The 21,783-nt window shown below is 36.9% G+C and overlaps 2 protein-coding genes and 1 long non-coding RNA gene across 3 annotated transcripts; 2 read left to right on the top strand and 1 right to left on the bottom strand.

Annotated features, from left to right (window-relative positions):
- Positions 1–308: 308 nt before the first annotated feature.
- Positions 309–1,384, top strand: LOC149143520 (uncharacterized). The gene is made up of 3 exons (XM_089449657.1): positions 309–585; positions 690–889; positions 970–1,384. The coding sequence occupies exons 1-3, from the start codon at positions 403–405 to the stop codon at positions 1,223–1,225; spliced, it is 639 nt and encodes a 212-aa protein (XP_089305783.1). The 5' UTR covers positions 309–402; the 3' UTR covers positions 1,226–1,384.
- Positions 1,385–2,386: 1,002 nt separating this feature from the next.
- LOC149143521 (uncharacterized) lies at positions 2,387–3,137 on the top strand. The gene is made up of 3 exons (XR_016265236.1): positions 2,387–2,437; positions 2,525–2,611; positions 2,792–3,137. It is a non-coding gene; the product is annotated as an uncharacterized LOC149143521 (long non-coding RNA).
- Positions 3,138–17,812: 14,675 nt separating this feature from the next.
- LOC149143522 (uncharacterized) lies at positions 17,813–21,125 on the bottom strand. The gene is made up of 3 exons (XM_089451857.1): positions 18,581–21,125; positions 18,120–18,462; positions 17,813–17,939 (listed from the first exon to the last, which is right to left on the bottom strand). Exons 1-3 carry the CDS (start codon positions 21,123–21,125, stop codon positions 17,813–17,815), a joined length of 3,015 nt encoding a protein of 1,004 aa, XP_089307983.1.
- Positions 21,126–21,783: the final 658 nt, after the last annotated feature.

Consider the following 21,783-nt stretch of genomic DNA (forward strand, 5'->3'; position numbering starts at 1 on the left):
AATCTTTCAGCTAAACGAAGGACTTCATTTGTGCAGAAGAGGGGTTGCCAATGCCACTTTATTGTGAAAGTTATGCATGAAATTCCTGATAGAGCAATATTAACTTTCAATATGTATGAACATGTAGATGGGGAAGGTTGGGTTTGTCATGGTCAATGTGACACTTCAGGTGAGACCAGGGCCTTGCTTAGGCCAAGGCTTTCGAGGGACATTGTTGCATATGTAGAGAGTTGTTACTTTTTGGGAGTGCCTATTGATGTAGTGTATAGAACCCACGTTAAGAAACATGTTGACATCGATGTGGCAACTCGAGATAGAGATTTCTTCTTATGCAGGAAAGATATTGTAAACATTTATAATAGGTTGGCGAAGGGAAATTATCAACTTCACAAAAAGGATGAAATGAGTGTAAACCTTTGGTATCAAAAGCATCGGGAAGATTTTTTCTTTTACCAAAAGCCCAATGGTGTGGAGGTCCCTTTTATAATAGGGATTCAAACAAAGTGGATGTTGGAGACAATGGTCAAGCTATCGCACAATAGCTTAATAGCCATGGATTCAACATTTAACACAAACAAATATGGGGTAAGTCAGATGCCAATGATTTATTGAATATATTTATTTAAGTTGTATCCATTCAAAATGATTAATAACTTGTATTTGAATTTATGTAATGTTGAAAATGATAGTATCAATTGTATACACTCGTGGCATTTGATGAACAACAAAGCGGGGTGCCTGTTGCATGGGTCGTGGCATCACGAAACACATCAGATGATATTGCAATATGGCTGGAGCAGCTCATGCACAAGTGTTTCCAAACCCGTCCTGATTGGAAAGTCAATGCTTTCATGGTTGATGATGCACTGGCTGAAATCAGTGCCTTGAGGTAACTTTAACATTGTCATGATATAACCAAACATGCATTTTTTCTAAAAATATCACACTAAAATGCATTGAATATGGCAGGAGGATCACAGGTTGCGATGTGATCTTATGCGTTTGGCATGTACGGAGGGCTTGGTTGAAAAATGTCAATCGATTGGCCACTAGTTCCATAAAAGCCAAAGAGATGTTCAGTGAGTTAGGTTTCATCATGAAACACACTCTCAATTATGAAGTGGAAGATGCAATCAATCAATTTTTTATCAAGTTTGCAGATGAAGAGAAGTTCTTAGACTATTTCAACAAGAATTGGGTCACTGGAGATAAGATTCGTAAGTAAACATTTTTTTCATATTATATGTATTTTTTTCTTTTATAAAGGTGATAGAGTGAGACTGACATCGTTCTATTTGCAATTAGGTATGTGGGTGAAAGGTTGTCGGGAGTTTCCTCATGCAAATCAGGAGACCAATAATGCTGTTGAGTCATACCATTGTTACCTAAAAACAACATTTCTATCTGATAGAAGGAAAAAATGTGCCCGGAGGATGGATTGGTTATTGCATATGCTACTAACAACAGTTGAACCTTGTTATCGGTTCAAGGAAATCTTAAAAGAAGAAGGATTCCTAAACAACTACAAGAGAGAAAAGCAGCTAGAATCATCAGTGGAACGAGCAAGAAAAATTATGGATACTGATTGTTGTCCTCATGAGAACATAACACGTGCTTATTGGGTGAGAAGTCAGACAGATTGAGATAAAAAATACCTTGTCACCTGGTATCGTAAGGATTTTATAACGTGTGAATGTCCATGGTCTATCCGTGGAAACATTTGCAAGCATGCCATAAAGGTTAATTGGTTGTATTTCCAATCGGATAATTCAAATCCATTGCTTCATCAGCATGCAGAGGATAACATATGCAATGACCCACCTGAGATCAATATAGAGCCTCAAAACCATGATGAAGATGTCGATGCTACTCTTATGGCCACAAATGAAGTTGACGCAGATGCCGAGGCACTTCATTTGGCAAGGGAGAAGTTGTTTAGCTATACCCATCTCATTTTAGATAACCCTCCTACTACTTTGGCAAAGACAATCCAATTGACTGATATGCTTGAAAAAATGTTGGATGAAGCTAATAATTTGCACGTTACTGATTTTGACTTCACACCTGGATTGGAATCTCTTGATCCATCTTTGAAGAGGAAGAAGAGTTTCCTTAGCCCCACAAAGAAAAGAAGAAGCAACAGAAAAAACAATGGTTTGGAAATTGATTTAAATGTTGATCCATCAGAATATGAACCATTTGAGTTTCGATACCTCAATAAGCGAGGACGTCATCGATCAAATAATGCCGTCTCTATGGTTCCAGGTTAGTTTCATGTGTTGAATAGAGTCATGATTTTAGATTTAAGTATTTAATCATCACTATTCTTTAACATGTGGTATGTTTATTTTTACAGCAATGCAACAATCCCCAACCATGGTGATATCCCAAGACCAAAGGGAGATGCAAGACCATCCAACCTTACTTTCCATGCCAGGTACATTTGACACTCTTTCATTGTGTGTGCACATATACCTTGATGCTCTAGAAAATTTCTTTGCGATAACGTTTGACATTTTTCTAGGTAACTATAGAATAAGTGGAGAAGCATCATCTTCAACCATGACTGATCATCTACAGAAGGACTTCAACTCTAGTGGGAATCAATGAGGTATGCACAAATAATAGATAAGCTAGGTTATTATGGCGTCGTCAGGTGGCCCTTTATCATATGATAAGTATATTTATGTTTTTCCATTGTTATGTTGTTATAAAAATACCTTTTTCATAATCTGTTCTCTGAAAGTTCATGAAACTTTGTGTTTTGACATGGAATGTTGTGTTGTTTCAGAAGGCTCTAGGTACATTGAGAACATGGGTGCCTGCAAAATTTGAGGAAAGTTTGAGCCTTCATCAGTGCAATTTTAAAAATATGGGTGCCTGATGAGCACCGAGGAATGTTTGAGCTCTCATCAATGCAAAAGTAAAAGTTCAATTATATGCCACTACTCTCCTGAAGTTTCATGAAATTTTGAACTTTGACATGGAATGTCAAGTTAATTCACATGGCTCTGTAATTGTTCAACAAATTCAATTGTCGGTTCTTTTTATTGCAATGTTTCTGTATTTTCTCACGTAATTGGTCTAATACTGCAGACTAAGCTGTAACAATGATGTATACACACCACAATTTGGGAATGAATTATTGTTTTTGACATCAATCTAAATTGTTCTTCAAATATATTCTCAAATGTTAGATCTGTTATATGATCAAAACAAATCTGATTTTATTTATGGTGTTCATATTTAAGAAAGAAGCATATACTGTAAAGAAAATTGAGATAAAATAGATAACAGTGAGGATGACAATTATGTCTTATTCTGAGCACTAGGTGTCATCAATATGCATATACTGTATGCAAACATAACTTCAGCTGCTAATATTATGCGAAGCAGTTCCACAATCTTTTACACTGTAATGTATATAAGCCCTTTATCAAGTCATATTGTAGCTTGCATAAGGGCTCGGTTCAGATTCATATATACAACCTTAGCCTCGATTCAGGCATGTCCTGTAGCTCAAACAAAGTCTCGGCTTGTATTCTTGCTTCTTCAGAAAACATGCTTTGTTGTAATCATAATGGTACTCTGAATTGTGATCCCACAGAGCACTGAACTTGATCATCCTTTGCACTAGCCTTAACAAGATCCAAACTAGAATATACATTGAACTGGGTCAAGTGCCAAGATCATGATTGAACTAAATTCTTCTCTTAGCATTGAAGTATATGATAATGTCAAGTGCCAAGATCATGAAGAATGTAATCAATGGACTACAAGGCACATGGGCAAGTAATCATCTGGTTGGCATCCTGGCATACAAGATACAGCTGTAGGGTGCTTCTCAGACTGCACAGCCAAGATAAATGGAAACAATAAAACAAATATGGCATCCATTTAAACATCAGAAAATAAAATAGCCTTTAACTGGAAAGCAACATCATAGAACATCTTTATGTGGAATATATGTTACCAAATGTGGATTGAAAAATATTCTGAATTTGAGATAAAGACCATCTATCTTCTCAGATGATTGTGGTAGGTAAGATGAGACAGAATGCAATCAATGGACTACAAGGCACACGTGCAAGTAATCATTTGGTTGGCATGCTGGTATACAAGAGATACAACTATGGGGTGCTTCTCAGAATGCACAGCCAAAATAATGGAAACAATAAAACAAATATGGCATCCATCTAAACATCAGAAAATAAAAAAGCCTTTCACTAACTGGAAAGCAACATCATAGAATCTTACTCCATGTGCAGAAGTCCTACTCTTAGCGCACAAGTAAACATCAACATTGATTATCAATACACACACACACACTTGTTAACAGTCTTATGGAAACAACATCCATATCAGTTCAAAGGCTTGCTGCTTTTATTTCAAATCCTAAATTCTTACATGGCCAATCTCAATTGAACCAAGCCTAAATGTATTTCATAATGAGAACTCTTAATTCCAAACACTGATCACCACATGATCACAAATCACGGATTGGAAGCTGTGTCGATTCACTTCCAATACCAACATTCCACCAAATTGCAGGCCTACGGCCTTGTCGTTAAACAACCAAACAGAATTATGGAGTTATGGTCTGAAGGCTTCCCCAAAGCTCACCTGTTTTCACCCTGTACCTGGGCCTGTCCATCTCAGATCTACGATCTTGTTTTCATTTAATTCATTTTCCCTCCAATAGGTTGATCAAGCCAACTTGACATTAATTTAATTTTCTTTTGTCCAATACTAATTCTTTGATCCATTTTGTTCCATTATAGAAGCTTGATCAAATGGGCTGGGGAATCTTTCTCTAGCTGCCCAACTTTAACAGGATCTCTCAGTTAAGAGATCAACTTAAAGCCATTGGACGAAATATTGACGAATCAGAACTTGTGACTGTGACTCTTAATGAGTTTCTAGATCTTGGGATTCATTTGTATCAAGCATTTGTGGCAGATTGGAAATTCCAAAGTTTGATCAACTATTTGACTGCCTGTACTCAAGAGGAGTCTAGGCTAATATGAAAAGGGAAATTTCAGAAACTTCAAGATGATGAGTCCCAAGCACTTGCAACTCATACAAAGAATGGTAGAGGAAGAAGAAATTTGGAAAATTTCAGAAAAGGAATATAGGTAGAAGAGTTGCTACTGTTCTATGAGCTAAACCACTAACTTGACACTGCTTCATTGTGCACTATGACATTTTTATCTAACCTATTCGGAAAATGAGTAACTGATGTGATTCATCTTAATGCAAAAGCTTATAAGATTCGACAAACCCCTGTTCAACATTGAAATTGATGATAGCATTACAGCGATATCAAAGTCCTTCAATATTCTGAGAGTGGTCAAATTACAGTCCACTCAGTAAGCTTATTTAGCACTTACATAAGCATTAATCCAATATATCTACAGAGATTTGATGATTATACAAGTTGGCATACTTGCTTAAGGGTGATGTACCCTAAATGAAGTAAGAAAATTCTATCTGACTGTAAAATTTGTGTGAATTCTGCAAGTGATTGGCAAGGTGGTTGGAAATGACTGAGAAGCAGTGCCCAGGATTTACCATGCCAAGTTGTTTCTTTTCCTATTAACCTTGTAACCCAAACTGCTCATGAGTTTATCCAAACACTTGATTTTTAGCATGCATATTGTATTGAAGAACATGTTATATATGATGGTCACTTCATACTAGTTCTGTCTCAGCCATTGCACTTTGATTACATTACCAGTAGAGGATGGAACTGTATTACAGATTAACAAAGCTATGTATGCAGAAATTTATCACAAGAAATCTATGCCTTGTGAAGTGCTGTATCTAGGAAATTGATATTTTTGACATATTTGTTTATATACCCATGGTAGCCTACATGTATTATAGTAGAGATTTCTATCCAATGGTACTTGTACATATTCACTGCAATGGTCATCATTTGACATTTAAAACTCCATATGTATATGCGTATATATATAATGGATGCTTGGTTTTTTCAATTATGTTTACAGTTTCAAGTGATGTAAAGAGGCCAATAATCACTGAATCAAATAATATTATTTAAAATATAAACCTGAGGGATAGTTCATTATGAATAAATTCCACTAGCTGACACGTCAAACCTATGTGTAAGAGCATCAAAGCAGTCAAAATTCCTGTGGTGGAATAAATCTGTGCCAGTCAATAACATAACAAAGATGCTTATCAGAAGGACAAATAGAAAGCACATTTAAAACCATGGTCTTGCCAGGAGTAGTGGTCATATTCTAGTATATCAAAGGTACAGACTCTTGGTGCTATGTTCCAAGGTCTCAAATGGGCAATTGTTCACTCTTCCTACCCTGTAAAGGCGCCATCCATCAGTTCCTGTACTCAGAGTGACATATTGACTAGTAAGTTTAGGGTTTTCTCGTACACAACAGAAGGAGCTCCTTACCATGAACCATTTAGACATTGCTGGTAAGAGTACCTATAACTGAACCTTGATCATTTGAGTTTAGAAATATTCTACTATGAGATGTTTAACATTTAAATTTTAACAAGACATTCTTATACCTTAAACTCCAGGCATGTTCCATCATCATCATAACACAAATTTCTCAGATGGACTCTCAAGTTCAGAAATTTGATTAATGAAAAGGTTAAATATATTGGTGGAATTGCTCCTCAGGCTACTTTTGCAAGAGCTGTTTTTTCTTGTCCAATTTTGTTGTTCGCAGCCTTGATATGTCGACCTTCTGCCGGTATTGCATATTTTTTACAGTCTACCCTAAATAACTCTGTTCATACTCACATAAAATTTCGTTAATCAAGATGGAACAAAAACTAAATATGGGATCCTGAACTGTCATAAAAGATTATGGGTTATTTGTACAGTTGAAAGTAGAGACTAGTTGTAACAGGCTTATATTACATTAAGAAATCAGCAATCTATAGCATTAACGGCAAGCCAGGAGACACAGAGCAACTTCACCGTATTGCAATTGCTGCAAAAACATTACACAGTTCACTTCCAGAAATCTCCAACAACATAACTGTTAAAAATCACCTCTTTGGGCATGCCAACTTTAGGTTGTTTTCCATTGAGAATGTCAAAAGGGCAGGCCAAAATATAAATCATAATGTAGAAAGTTTTCTGGAGTTTGTAATTTTTATATTACTCTGCAGTCAATTATCAATTATGTAAATTTCCAGCTACTAGGCATCTAAACTTGGTCTCTTTCAGGTGGCCTAAACCATTTTAGCATTTTGTGAACCAACAACCGCTCTTCCTCTCATCTTCCAGATCTGAACCAGTGTGAACTCAAAAGAGATCTTCTCCCTTAATATTGGAGATATCTTTATGCTACCTTTGTTATTTTGTGTAGATTTGTCCCATTTTTTTAATATGGGCTGTGCTACTACCTGAAATGGTGGGTTCATTTTTTCCATTTCAGAGGCATTTCCAACATCGTATCTACAATTCCCATTTCATTTTGCATTGTCTGGCATCACATCTGCTATTCCTGACATCATATCTGCAATCCATGGCATCAGATTTGCAATTTCCAATGTCAGATCGACAATTCCTGCCATAAGATCTGTAATTTCTGGCATTGGATTTGCAATTTCTAGCATCAGAGCTGCAATTTTTGATATCAGATTTGTGATTTTCAACATCAAATTTGTGCTTTCCTTCATGAGATCTTCAATTTCAGCATTAGATCTGGTTTTGAGTGCCACATTTGCATAATTTCTATCATAGTGTTTTGTCATGGCTCCCCATTAAAACTGTAGCGAGTTTAGGGATTCCCAGGACTCCAACCTTGCCCAAATCTTGGTTGAACACATGCAAGAATGTCTTTTGGTAGAAATTCTTGGACCTCAACAAAAAACAACAGGCTTTTCAGAGTAAAGTGATGCAAGATATGATGAGTATGTTCCAGTAATATATGACCACTTAGCATCAGGCCCTCCAACAGACATTGCCAAAGGTATCCGCAGTGCCCAGCGCTTTTCAATGTGGACACAAAGCTTTCCATTGCTAAATTTGATAGAGACTTAATTGGGGATAGGTTTGACTTCATAGGATTCACAGTTTGGAAGCCTACTATGACAGACTGTTAAAACTTAAAAGACCCTTGTAGTTGAGGTCCACACGGAAGAGCTAGTGGCTCGCGACCTACAGCCAACCTCCAGTTAGAACTTGCGATGATTCCAAAGATGTTGTCTGCAAGTGGTTCTACTTGTTAAGGTAAAAGGATGTGATGCTAACCATTACCTCTTGGTTTCTCATTTGGTGTAAAAGTCCTGAAGCACAATCACAAATCCCCAAGGATGACTTAGATAAACTACCAACAGTCACCTCAGCAGACAACCTCCAATTGGCACTTCGGATGATTCCAAAGATGTTGTCTGCAAGTAGTTCTACTTGTTAAGGTAGAGGGATGTGATGTTGATCGTTACCTCTTGGTTTCTCAATTGGTGTAAAATTTCTGAAGCACAATTGTGAAACCCCAAGGGTGACTTGGATAGACTACCAACTGTCACCTCGGTAGCCTACATGTTTTATATCTGCCATAATGGTTTCCTTTCTTATGGTGTGTTTCCTCCGAGTAATAAGGATCAATCCATTAACACACTCTTCCTATGAAATTCTCTTATCATATTCTTATTTTTTCTTATATATTCAATGGATCTTCATATTGTCGAAGATAATTGCAGATCAAATTTCTGAAGACCGTGTTAAAAATTTAAATACAGTGTGTTTCTAGACTTAAATTGCATATAAACACATCATAATTCTTGAAATTAAGCATTGTATGTTCTGATGAGATGAATAGTCAGTGCAAAATAATCGGGTTGGAAGACTTTGGAAAGTAAAGACTCTGCTGACAGTTGGATATGCAACCAATCCAAGCCGCTCAATCTACTCTACTGCTGAAAGTGATAGTTAGAAACAAACTGAATGTGTGTATAACCCTGTTCAGGTAAAACTTTAGCTAGCGCAGTCAACAAAAACAAGCTTGTAATCAGATAAAATCTCAATCATGGTCTGGTTATAAATTGTTCAGGAGAGAAGCCTCCTCTCCAGATTGTTGTGACTTTCAGTTGAGAGGATCTAGGTTTAATTGCACACCCTACACTCTTCTTAATTGGTCCATGTTCTAGGATGGCTTGGGGAAATTATGCAGATGTTATTGACTATAAAATCACTACCATGAACAAGTGGGAAAACGACTTTCATGACAATTGAATAGAAGGAGTATCTCCCAGACAGATGCCAAAAGAGGAAAACATCCAACCTGCAGTGCGTGCATATCTCACGCTAGGCAGTGTCTCCACCAAGGTTAAGACTATAATAGGCTGGTCCATGTCTAGGTTCATTTTTTTTTTGTGAGGAGGGAGGGGTGGTTAGCTGGTAAGATAGGATTTCCTTCTCCAAATTGTTGAATGTGAATTTCAGCTGAGAGGACCTGGATTAAAATGCACACCTTACACTCTTCTTCACTGGTCCATGTTCTAGCATGGCTTGGGGATTCTCTGCAATCTGCAGATATGATTGAATATAAAATCACTACGATGAACAAGTGGCATAATGGACATTCCTTTTATCATGTCGAAATGGCAAGCACTTTTCACAATTGAAAGGCAAGAGATCTCCCAAACAGCTCCACAGGAGGAAATCATCCAATTTACTGTCTATACATATCCTACGGTAGGCACCATCTCCACCAAGGTAAAGACTGCCGATTGTTGGGATTTGCTACCGATCCAAGCTGGGCAATCTATTCTACTACCATATGTTATAGTTGGATACAAACTGAACAAGTGTATAGCCCTGTTCAGGTAAAATTTTGGCTAGCATAGTCAACAAAAACAAGTTTGTGATCAAATCAAATCTCAAGATAGGAGCCCCTTCTCCAAATTGTTGAATGTGATTTTCAGTTGAGAGGGCGTAGGTTAAAATGCACACCCTGCACTCTTCTTGACTGGTCCAAGTTCTAGCATGGCTTGGGGATTAAAATCACTACCATGAACAAGTGGGAAAATGGACATTCCTTTTATCATATCGATATGGCAAGCATTTTTCACAATTGAAAGGCAAGAGATCTCCCAAACAGCTCCACAGGAGGAAATCATCAAATCTGCTGTGTATGCATAGCCGACGGTAGGCACCATCTCCACCAAGGTAAAGACAACTATCTATTATCTAATGGATGAGGAGGACACATACGTAAAGAAACCTTTCATCACTGATCAACAACCAACTAACAAATCACATAGCATATCAATATCTCTCCAACAACATAATTTATTGATGATAATCAGAAAATCATGAACCAGTTACTTTTGTCAAAATACATTTGTCCATGTACATGGAATATATTACATTTGTCCATTAATTTGTCTCCCATACAAAAAACTGTAATGATTGCATGTTGGGGAATAATAGGTTCTTCTTTAGTGAAAGAACCATGCTATGATAGACCCCAGAAAAATGATAACAACAACCCATTCACACAATGGGGATTTATATTGATGGTGATCAATGATTTCTGTTGCAGTGGATGGTGATCCTATGTCATATTTGGCATCTACATATGTTCTTAAAAATGCCCTGGACATTATATCAGTGGACATCTTTTCAATATCTGCAGAGTGATTGATGGTAAAATGTTGAAATTGAAAACTCCAATTTAGTGCTTCCTTATGAAGAGGTTTTAAATTGTCCTTTCGAACCCGATAGATGCCTTTCATCTGATTACATATCAACTCCGAGTTGGTGAAGACTTCAATATCATTGACATCATGTTGTTTTGCCTCTTTTAACCCTTCAACAAGGGCAATGTAATATGCCTCATTGTTTGTCGTCATTCCAGGCACTTCTCTCTTTCCATAAAATAAATGATTTGTTTCCATATTGTAAAGGATGAATTTAATAACTGCTCGACCTGGATTTGGAAAGCAAGACACTTCAATGCATAAATGCCACTTTTGCACCATTTTTTACACTTCAAAAACCTGAAAAACAAATAACAATAAATTCATGTTAAACAAGTAGACATGAATTATAAGTTTCAGTGGTGTTCTTAAACATATGTAGCATAAACAACACATGATGTTAACAGAAATTAGAAGGTTAATAGCCATTCCAGAGTACATATAATTAAAGGCATACATCACAGAAAAATCGGCACGACACCGTGCAAAGCACTTCGAGGTCGATTATAGTGCCTGTGCGAGGCGGCCGTAAGTTGATTGATTCGGATCAGATTAAGTTACAGCAAAATCTTTAAGATGTTTAAAATGATCAGTAAAAATACAGACAATGTTCAACTAGTTCCTATTTTCTAATTCCTATGTCTTCAAAATCAATAAAAAAATCTGATAAAAACACATATGGTAAATTTCTAATTCTTGTATCTGAACTAACAGGAAGGTTCAAACACTGGCAAAATAAAGAAATAAGAGGAAAAAGATAAATGATCCCTTAAATCTAGCCTTTACACAGATTTTCCCCAAAATCCAAAGCTTTATGGGAATCAATGACATAATACAAAAAATGTCCTGCTGTTTCACATTTGCTTAATATTTGAAAATTGGTAGACGGGAGTTCATTTTTTGTATTATGTCATTGATTCCCATAAAGCTTTGGATTTTGGGGAAAATCTGTGTAAAGGCTAGATTTAAGGGATTCATTTGTCTGGGTGGATTATAGCAGGCTTCTGATGGCTGACAATCGGCGCTATGGATTGACCCCTCAACTAGGTAATTCTTGCCATGTACTCCTGATTTCAGCTTCAGTACACGAAAATTGACTGCCTGAAGATGTTAATTCATTTCATGCCTAGCCCTGACCATTAATTATTGGTTCGAGGTAAAATTTGATGCAAACGGCTTCACGTTTTAGCTTAAATATCATGGTTGGCCTCAAATTATGCACGTTTAATGGTTATTCAGCGGCACCTTTACGGCACCGTTTCTGATATTTAGAAATATAGATTAAAATTTAACAAGATAACTTCTCGAACGGTTCATCAACTGTGTTATTACCGGAGTCTGGTGGTTAAACAGGATCTGTTTAGGAAATTGTCCTGAAGAATTCTGGTTTTTAAGAAGAATTCTGTTTTCCGCGAAGAAGCTTGAGCATGACCTAATTTGAAGTGGGAGATCGATTGTTTGGGAAGATTGAGCATGACCTAATAGAACTGAAACTTAAAATTTGTCCAATTTAATTCAATATAAGATTACTGGCTATCGGAAATTAGCAAAGGGTACCTGCGATGCGGAAGGAGTTCGCAGAGGATCAGAGCACAGCGAAACCAGAGTAAGGGGCCTCCGAGCTGCAGTGCGGAAGGAGTTCGCAGAGGATCAGAGCACAGCGAAACCACAATTCGAATGGAGGGAATGGGCGCGGGTGTTGAATTCGAATGGAGGGAATGGGGATTACTTCGCGAGGGAATTACAGCTCAGGAATGTCAGGAATGTCAGGCAGGAATGTCAGGGAAATGTCAGGGCGGACCGGGAGGGTGGCGGAGAACGGGCGGAGAGATGGTGGCGGAAGAGGGAGAGATTTCCGGCAGCCGGAGCCGGACGATTTTCCGGCCGGTGCCGGAAAAGGGGCCATTCTACTGCCTCCGTAGACTACTTCTTCAAAAATATGGAACTCCTTCTGCTTAAAACACAGTAAATGAACATTGATCGAACCACTCAATGTAACAACATGCGACACTGACCCAATAACAATTTAAACTCAGCTTTAGGAGTGGTGAGGAGCCGGAGCGCGTCGGGACGGGGATACCATGCACAACGCCATGGCCAACCAGTAGATGTCTTCCACATTGCTCGAAGCTCCAATAATCTCTCGTCTTTTTCACTGCATCTGCCATCCATCCAACCAGAATGATCACCGGTCAACTACTGCATGGCCACCTTCTTGCTCATGTCCGCCACGTTTCAAGGGATTAACAACAGACGCTCGGCCATGCACAGAGACACCTGGTCTCTTCCTAGTTTCTAACTCTTTCTGCTCCATCTTTATATCTCATTCCGAATCTGGTGGTCTGCTTTTCGTTTTTTTCCTCTGGCCACCGTGGCCAGAGGTAAGACTGTTGAACTGCGTTTTCTCATTGCCGTTTCTGCTGTGGTTTGGCTTTGCCGGCTCCCTGTCATGGCTCCTCTGTTTCGGCCTGCGCTACGGTCTCCACTTGCGGTTACAGATGGTGGTCAGATCAGCAGTCTGCATGGAGATCTTTGTTCATTATCACGTGCTGGAACCTGTAGAAATGGAGGAATGCATGCATCTTCCAGGAGTCCAAGGCTCCTATCTCCTTTACTCTGATCCATATTTATGCTATGCACCCCAGATTGATCCTGCTGTTTTTCTTCGCTTTTTTATGCTCTATGTTGGATCTTTTATGGTCATCTCCTTTATGATAGAATGATTGGTCTCATGCTAATCTATGTTTGCTCATTTAGATGTATTAGTACTGATCTTTACCACATTTGGTCTTTTTTTGGCCTGTTCCATATGACTTTATATGTATATGCTCATTATATTTCCTTAATATAATATCATCATATTTTTCTCTCGAAAAAAAATAGATTCTACATCTTATCCTCTAATTCATGTGGGTTTTACTGAATATCTCTTACTATTCCACGCCATTATAAACGGAAAACCTAGAAAACCTAAATTATACTAAAGAGCCTAATTAATTTAAGTTTTATTACATTACATTGGAAAATTAATTTAATTGTGTTTAAACCATAGTTACCAAACTGACCCAAAAAAAATTACAATATTCGGGTATTCGATTAAATTTGGTAGGGATTAATTCTCCAGCGTATGGTGTTCAAACAACGTTTCGGATCATGAGATGGCATAAGTGAGCTCTTGCGGGCCTCCTTACTTTTCCAACTTCGTTTCCAATCATGAGATGTCATAGGTTAGCGATTAACGAACAGTATTTTGATTTTTATATAATGTAATTTATCAAAGTAAATTTTTTATTTAAGGGGTTAATTAATTCAAATATAGTTTATGGTTAAATATTGATAGGTTATAACATTATTGTAATATTAACATTTTGGTGTTTTGTTATATATGATTATATTTAATATATGATCACATAAAATTAATTGGTAATTTGTTATTAATATTGTTAGGAACAAGAATTTTATTGTTAAGAATTGGAATTTTTTTTATAATGTTCAGTGTATGTTGGGCATTATATAATTTATTTTTTATATTTAGATATAAAAATTTTCGTAATATATTCTTATGATGTAAAACTAAATTAAAAGAGTTTTTGAAATTTTCAATATTATCACTAGCCTAGTCGAAGTCTAAACACTGATAACTGAAACGCAAAGGCCATTCTGAATATGTCCTGGTAGGTGAAACTTCGGGAAAATTCAGAATTTTACTCTTCAAAAAATAATTTTTAAACAGTGTAACGCTCAAGAGACCATGTAAGGTTAAATCACATCGCTCTCTATCAATTTATCAGTTGATGAATATTCTTCCCGAATGTAATCTCGTGTATTGATTAAAACAAACATAAAGTACCCTATAGGCATAATTATGTAATTAAAAGTCATGTATGATGGAAAACATTCTAAACAGTAGTTATAGTAAGATGCCACTGAGATGAACAACAGTTGAATTCAGAATATGAAGTTGCAGGCACACTAACCTCCAGGTAGCATTCTGAGGAACAGAAAGGTAAAATGCTGACAGTTTTATTTCAAAATGTGAAGACAGATTGAGGTATCTATATAAACCTAATTTTTCGCACAAAAGTTTTTCATCGAAAAAAATCCAAGATTCTGGTTGAAACCTATTATTTCGCCCAAAAGTATTTCATCGCAAATATTATTATAACAAGGAATTTTGGCAAATCGACGATTCTCCTTGAAACCTATTTTTTCGCACGATATTTTCTAGCGATCGACGATTCTCCTTGAAACCTATTTTTTCGCACGATATTTTCTAGCGAAAAACAAAAAAAGCATTATCGTAGAGGACTTTGTCAATCGAAGACTCTGGCTGACTTTTCACTGAAAAATAAAAAATTCTCAACCGAAAAAATCGATCAATCCAAACCACGGAATCAAATTTTCGTAGGGATAAAAAAGGAGATTACAAATCAAATGAAATGTGTTTGGGATTTTAAAAACCAAAGAATATCACAAATCGACAAATAGGGATTTAAATACCATGAATCAGAGAAACAAGCAAAGTGGAGGTGGGACACGATATTATATTGCTTTGTTACATCAGAACTGTTTTTAAGAGTTGGGAAATTTGTTTTAATGATTTCCGTGTTCTCTGGAGTTTTAGAATTGTATGAGAATGTTCCCTCTTCAGTTCGAGCTGCAATGGGAGTTTGAGAAAGTTCGGAGAGCTTTGAAGACTACTTTTTTAGGAGTTCCCATGTTCCCTAAGGTTAAGGAATACAAAGCATGTAGAGAAATATACTCAACTGCCCACAAAACATGAGCCTAAATTGAAACCTCCGCAGGAAGAGAGGCCAAAGACATCCTTAACACATATAAGTTTAATGGAGAAACTGGAGCAATCTCTTGATGGGTTAAAGAAGTGTATGGTGATGTAAGAGCCAAATCTGGGATGTCATGCTGATGAGTATTTCTTTTGTTGTTTATGGATATATATGGGAGAAGATTGTGTGTTCATATTGTATATAACAATGAATGCTTAAACATTAGAGTTACTTTACTTTTCTTTAGTGAATTGTTTCAAAAACTCATTATGTGTTAGAGAAAACTGATAATAAACTTGACATTTTAATATTTTATATATAAAAAAAAAAAAAATACCCAAAAAATATATTTATATATAAAACAAATTATATATTTAAATTAATTTTAATATTTAAATATTTTAACTCAATATTAATGAATTATTATATAAATTATATAATTAAAAAAAATATTTTATATTTTTATAATTTATTATTATATCTACACCCATACCCAAATTTCCAACGTTCTCACATTTCAAAAACCCATTCAACATAATTATATTGTAAAGATATGTGAGTTATATAATTTGTCAGAAAGATGTTTACGTGGATAAATTACAAAAGTCATATTCATTATTTTTAATCTGAAATATCAAATATCAGGGTTCGCTTTCATAAGAATCATTGATTGCATCGCAGGAAAGAGACAACGACTAGTAAGTTATTGACGGGATTGCTACGCACAAAATTATTCCACAGACAAGTGAATTATTTAGAATGTGTAGACAAATGTGGAAAAAATTGTAACGTCCACTGTTTACTGACGCGTTCCTAATAAAGGTATAGGAACACTTTTTGGTGAAGAATATGGGTCAGATTATTTTTTAAATAGATTTTAAACACTAAAATTGTAAAAGCTAAAATTTTAGTGTTAGTTTGTATTTTCTTATACTAGCAATATATAAATAAAAAAATTATAACAATTTACAATTTTTCATATTTATAACAAAATATAAGATTTTTCCACGAGCAGTATCATGAAGTTTAGGGAAAGTTAAGGAATTAAACTAATTAAGTTGTTCACCTTTTTTACATTTATTTATGTTTTCATGTTTACTTTATGTAAAAATAAAATAACAAGGACTACATAGTAGCTACTACTTTTGGATTAGTTTAAATATAGGTTAATGAAACAAAAAAATAATAAAAACAAAGATTTGATCACAAAAATAAAACAACTCATAAAATATTATATTTTTTAATATAATATATATAATTGTAAAATATATTTTTAATAAATAATAAATCACTTTTAATAGAAAATATTGTGAAAAATTTGTAATTCATAAAAATAGAAATAATAGAAAAAGTTCATCATTCACAATTTTATTGAGGGTGCTCATACTTATGCTTAACGCCATGGACTTTGCTAATATGTTTATCTTTCACACCATGGCCTTAATATTTTGACCATAAAGTCTTTGTATAAGGTTTTTTTTTAAAAGCTGTTTATTTACATGGACTGGAATATCAAACTTAGAGATTTATCTGTGAGCTAAATGAGTAGGGCCTAACTCCAAGATTGTTCAGGAAATTTAACCCATAATTTCGTATTAGAGAGATACAAACACAACCAACTTAACTAACCTAATCTTTGTATAAAATAATATATTTATCCTTCACACCATGGCCTTAGTATTTTGACCGTGAACTCTTTGTATAAAGTTTCTTTCTAAATATAATTTATTTACATAGGGTGGCAGATCAAACTTAAAAATTTATCTGTGGGCTAAATGAGTAGGGCCTAACTCCAAAATTGTCTAGAGATTTAACCCATAATTTCCTATTAAAGAAATACATAACACAACCAACTTAACTAACCTAGTCTTTGTATAAAGTTAATCGTACCCATGAAATAGATAACTTGCAGAGATTGATAGATTAGGCGGCACTTTGTTTTCTTTTCCGTAGTCGATGGAGTAAGATTTTATCCAATCCACACATTGCAATTTTAAGATCTATCTTACTTAACAAGACCACATTCACAATTTCAAGCAATAATATACTCAATTGCATTTAAAAGATGTCTCTGGAGACCGTTACAATCGGTAGAGGCGAAGTGGCTCTCTCCAAGTCCATCTACTCGGAATGGAAATATCAAAATCTTCATAATAAGCTCTACCTCTCATAACTCTACGAAAAATATGACGTGCATGACATGATGGCGGGGCGGATGGCTTTCGCTTCCTCAGTCAGGATGGATTCCTGCGGCTGTGGTTGAGGCCTCGTGTTTTGGTGTATTTGTGACGGCTATGCCTCGCGCTTTGGTGTATTTGTGACGACTATGCTGTAATTCTGCTCATCTGCGGGCTTTGGCCAATATGCGGGCTTTGGCCAATATTCTGCTCATCTGTTGGCTTCGGCCATATGTAATTATCTGTGGGCTTCGGCCATATGTTGATTTTCCCTCTGAAAAAAGCAATCACTGTTCCAATAAAAAAAAAACATGCTCCGGAGGCAACCTAGCCATAGGTTCTTACAAAGTAGCGTCATAGGTTCTTACAAATTTGTTCCATTAAAAGGCAAGAAAAAAGATAGAAAATATAGTTATTGTGTCAGTTGTTCGTGTAGGTTGATATGGACTGCAACATCTTTAACACTTGTCTCATGGATGGCCGCTGATTTGGCAGGCTGCTTGTACACATTAACCCAATTCGCAACATACACAGCATTTTCTCTCTACAACGACTACTACCATCTTCAGCTTGTAGAATTCGGCAGTCCAATATCCCCTGCTCCTCCTCTTGCTGCAGAACCACTTCCCACTCCTCCCGCTCTCTGCTCATTATTTTGCTACGGATCCATCCCACGATGTCAAGACTTACTCCATATTCCATTTCGCCTGTCGCTCTCTTTCCAGTTACAAGCTCCAGAATCACCACCCCAAAGCTGTATACATCACTCTTTTCGTTCACCATTCCCATGCAGTACTCTGCACATCAATACCAATACTTATATTGTTTGATCAATCAATATTACTTATATTATTTGAATTTCATCTAGAAAAACAAACTTGGTTTATTCTTTCGGAATAGCACAGCATACTTTACCTGGAGCAATGTAACCATGAGAACCGGTGAAACCAGAATTTAACCTATGATGATGAGGTAATATTCTCTTGGCTACACCAAAATCGGCAATCTTGGCTCCAAACTCCGAGTCCAGCAATATATTACTCGATTTCACATCTCTATGCAATATTGGAGGACTACAGTCGTTATGCAAATAGAACAGCCCACGAGCTACACCAACTACAATCTTTTGTCGCACTGGCCACTCCAATAGTGCGCCCATGGATTCTGATCCTCCATGAAGGCACTCGAACAGACTTCCATTTTGTATGTACTCAAATACCAACAAGTTGAAATCCGATTCTGCATTTGTGATACAACACAGGAGCTTTAAGATGTTGACATGTCTGATCGAACCCAGGGTCTCAACCTCTGCTTCAAATTCTTTTTTGTTTTTCATAATCTTCTTCACAGCCACCACCTGCCCGTTCTGCAGAGTGACCTTGTACACTTTTCCAGACCCCCCAGACCCAATCACATTCTCCTCCGTCAACTGCTGGAGGATGTATCCCTCGCTCAGTTCCACGCCATAGTGAAAATATTTCACTTCCCATGCCAACGTTGAGCTGGTTGGCTTTCCCACAAACAAAGTTATCAGTCTACTATTGGTAATGAAACACAAAAACAATATCATTGCCATGGCTAGCATCAGAATTGAGACTAAAAATATAGGTAAATAATGATGTAAATCTCTCTTCTTTGAAGAACATAATCTTAACCTATACTGGAAAGCGAGATCACCACATAGGTCTGGATTGCCAAGAAAGCTATCTTTATAGGCCAAACCCTGGAAAATGCTTGGAATTGAGCCTGACAAGTGGTTGCCAGATACATTGAATGTGCATAACCTCAGTTGCCCCAATTCAGGAGGAATTCCCCCCACAAGTTGATTGTTTGACAGGTCTAGAGTGTGTAAATTTGACACGGAGCCTAACCATGCTGGAATTTCCCCCTTTAACCGGTTGTTGGCCAGATTGAGTATAGTAAGCTGTCCCAACGAGATATTCCCTTTTGGAATTTCCCCAGACAGTAAATTGTGGTCAAGCTCGATGCTATTCACTGAAGGCAAGCGTATAAGCTCCTCAGGAAGAGGCCCCTGCAGTTTGTTATTGCTTGCACTAAAGTTAACGAGATTGCTCAGCTGCCCGATATATGGCGGAATGATTCCACTGAACCGATTGTTGGCCATCTCTAACTTTTGCAGCTCCTTTGCTCCACCGATCTCTACAGGAATGTGGCCTTCAAACTTATTTGTATAAATCTTCAACTGTACAAGTATTTGAGAGCTCCATAACGCCAAAGGAACCTCGCCACTTAGCTGGTTTTGATAGAGTTGGGCGAATAGCAGGCTGCTACTGCAAGAGTCTAAGGACTCCAAGCTCCCATTGAAATTGTTTGAGAATATAGCCAAACCATAAAGATTTCTTCCCTTGCACAGGTTTCTAGGCAGAGGGCCACTGAGATTATTTTCTGAAACATCAAGAAGCCAAATAGGAGAATGTGTGCCCAAATCCTGTGGCAACAACCCGGTAAGCTTGTTACTCGAAAGATCCAAGCTTGTCAAGTTAGCGAGCATTCCTAGCTGTGCAGGGACAAACCCCGTGAGTCTGTTTTCCCACAAAGCCAGGTTATCCAAATGACTCAGATTTCCAATTGTTTCAGGAATCCTTCCATTCAGCTGATTACTTGAAAAGTCCAGAACACGTATGCTGCTTAGCTGGCCAATATTATGCGGTATTTGTCCCGACAGCTGGTTTTTCCAAAGATGCAGTTCTCTCATCTTGGTCAACCTCATCAAACTGGCAGGGATATTACCCCACAAATGATTCTCAGAAAGATCCAAGCTCTCCAGCTCCGTTAAATTACCCAACGAAGAAGGAATTTTTCCTTCCAGACTGCAGTTTTGCAGCCATAGCTGCAGCAGGTGCGTCAAATTGCCAAGAAAAGCAGGAATTGATCCAGACAAGTGATTACTATTGAGAGACAGTTTCTCCAATTTGGGTAACATGCCGAAGCCTTGAGGAATATCTCCAGAGAAACTGTTGTCGTCCAAGTACAAATTGCGCAACTCACCCAATTCGTGGATGTGATGCGGCAACTTTCCGCCGAACAGGTTGGATGACAAATCCAACGTCTTCAAATGCTTGCAATCCAACAATCCATCGGGGAATGGACCTTCGAAGTGGTTGGATGGCAGTCTCAAATCCGTCAGATTTTGAAGGGCGCATATAGCAGAAGTCAAGCGTCCCGTAATGGAAGTGTGGGAGAGATTAACTTTTGTAACGACATTGAATGGAATACTACAAAATATTCCATTCCAACCACACGGATTTTCATCAGACGAATTCCAGTTGCTCAAAACATTATGTTTGTCAGTCCAATCCCTCTCTTTTACGTGAAGGAGTATTTTTCCATCGTCAGAGATGGCATTGCATTGAAGTACAAGTAGGCAGAGAGTGAAGGAGAGGAGGAGACCTCTCAGCAATTTGGATGGGAAGGAGGGGAAAAAGCATGAGCGTGCCATGGCTGCTGGGTATTTCGGTGAGGTTCGGCTTTTTTTCTTTATAAAAAAAAAGCTGTATAATATTTATATTATATATAGAAGAAGCATATACATTATGGAGAGGAAAGTATTTTTCCCGGTTAGTAGGGAAACAGGATGGAAACCAGGAACCCAAAAATTCATAGTATTTTTTCAGTATATACATCTTTCTTTTGTTAGATCAAGTATGAGGACTATTGCAGAGATATATTCATACAAAAATAAAGTACTACCTAGCCATAAGATAATTGTAATATGTACAGGATCATGAAACATACTCCATAAAAGTGGACATTATATACCTGGCATGGAGAAAGGTTGAATAAAGTATGTGATGGAGTGTACAATGATGTTCAGATGCCACATACCACATAGAAACTGTAAACTTTTTTTTGATAATTCGTCCATCAGCTCATTTTGCAAACGTTTTATATGTGTGATAGAAAAAAGTGTAAGTTTCCATAGAATTGAAATCCTGCCCAGCCATCCAAAAAGGCTGTTGTTTTTTTTTATAGATGGTTATCCATTAACATGCTATATGATTCTATATATATATTTTGTCGTATTATAAAAAAAATACATTTTCAAATAGTCAGTGGATGTTTGGCTCTACGATGATACCGAATTAATCGCCATGAAA

Source organism: Pinus tabuliformis, chromosome X (assembly GCF_031772625.1).
Source record: "Pinus tabuliformis cultivar Carrire ecotype Pingquan chromosome X, CPIR1, whole genome shotgun sequence".
Lineage (NCBI taxonomy): Eukaryota > Viridiplantae > Streptophyta > Pinopsida > Pinales > Pinaceae > Pinus > Pinus tabuliformis.

What these genes read in the sequence shown, in the direction of transcription:
- LOC149143520 (XM_089449657.1), top strand. Translation starts at nt 403, where the DNA reads ATGAGTGTAAACCTTTGGTATCAAAAGCATCGGGAAGATTTTTTCTTT. An exon ending in TTAACACAAACAAATATGGG is followed by an intron (nt 586 to 689) that starts GTAAGTCAGATG and finishes TGAAAATGATAG; the next exon opens with TATCAATTGTATACACTCGT. An exon ending in GCTGAAATCAGTGCCTTGAG is followed by an intron (nt 890 to 969) that starts GTAACTTTAACA and finishes TGAATATGGCAG; the next exon opens with GAGGATCACAGGTTGCGATG.
- LOC149143522 (XM_089451857.1), bottom strand. Translation starts at nt 21,125, where the DNA reads ATGGCACGCTCATGCTTTTTCCCCTCCTTCCCATCCAAATTGCTGAGA. An exon ending in TCATGGTTACATTGCTCCAG is followed by an intron (nt 18,463 to 18,580) that starts GTAAAGTATGCT and finishes ATTGATGTGCAG; the next exon opens with AGTACTGCATGGGAATGGTG. An exon ending in ATGAGACAAGTGTTAAAGAT is followed by an intron (nt 17,940 to 18,119) that starts GTTGCAGTCCAT and finishes TGCTTTTTTCAG; the next exon opens with AGGGAAAATCAACATATGGC.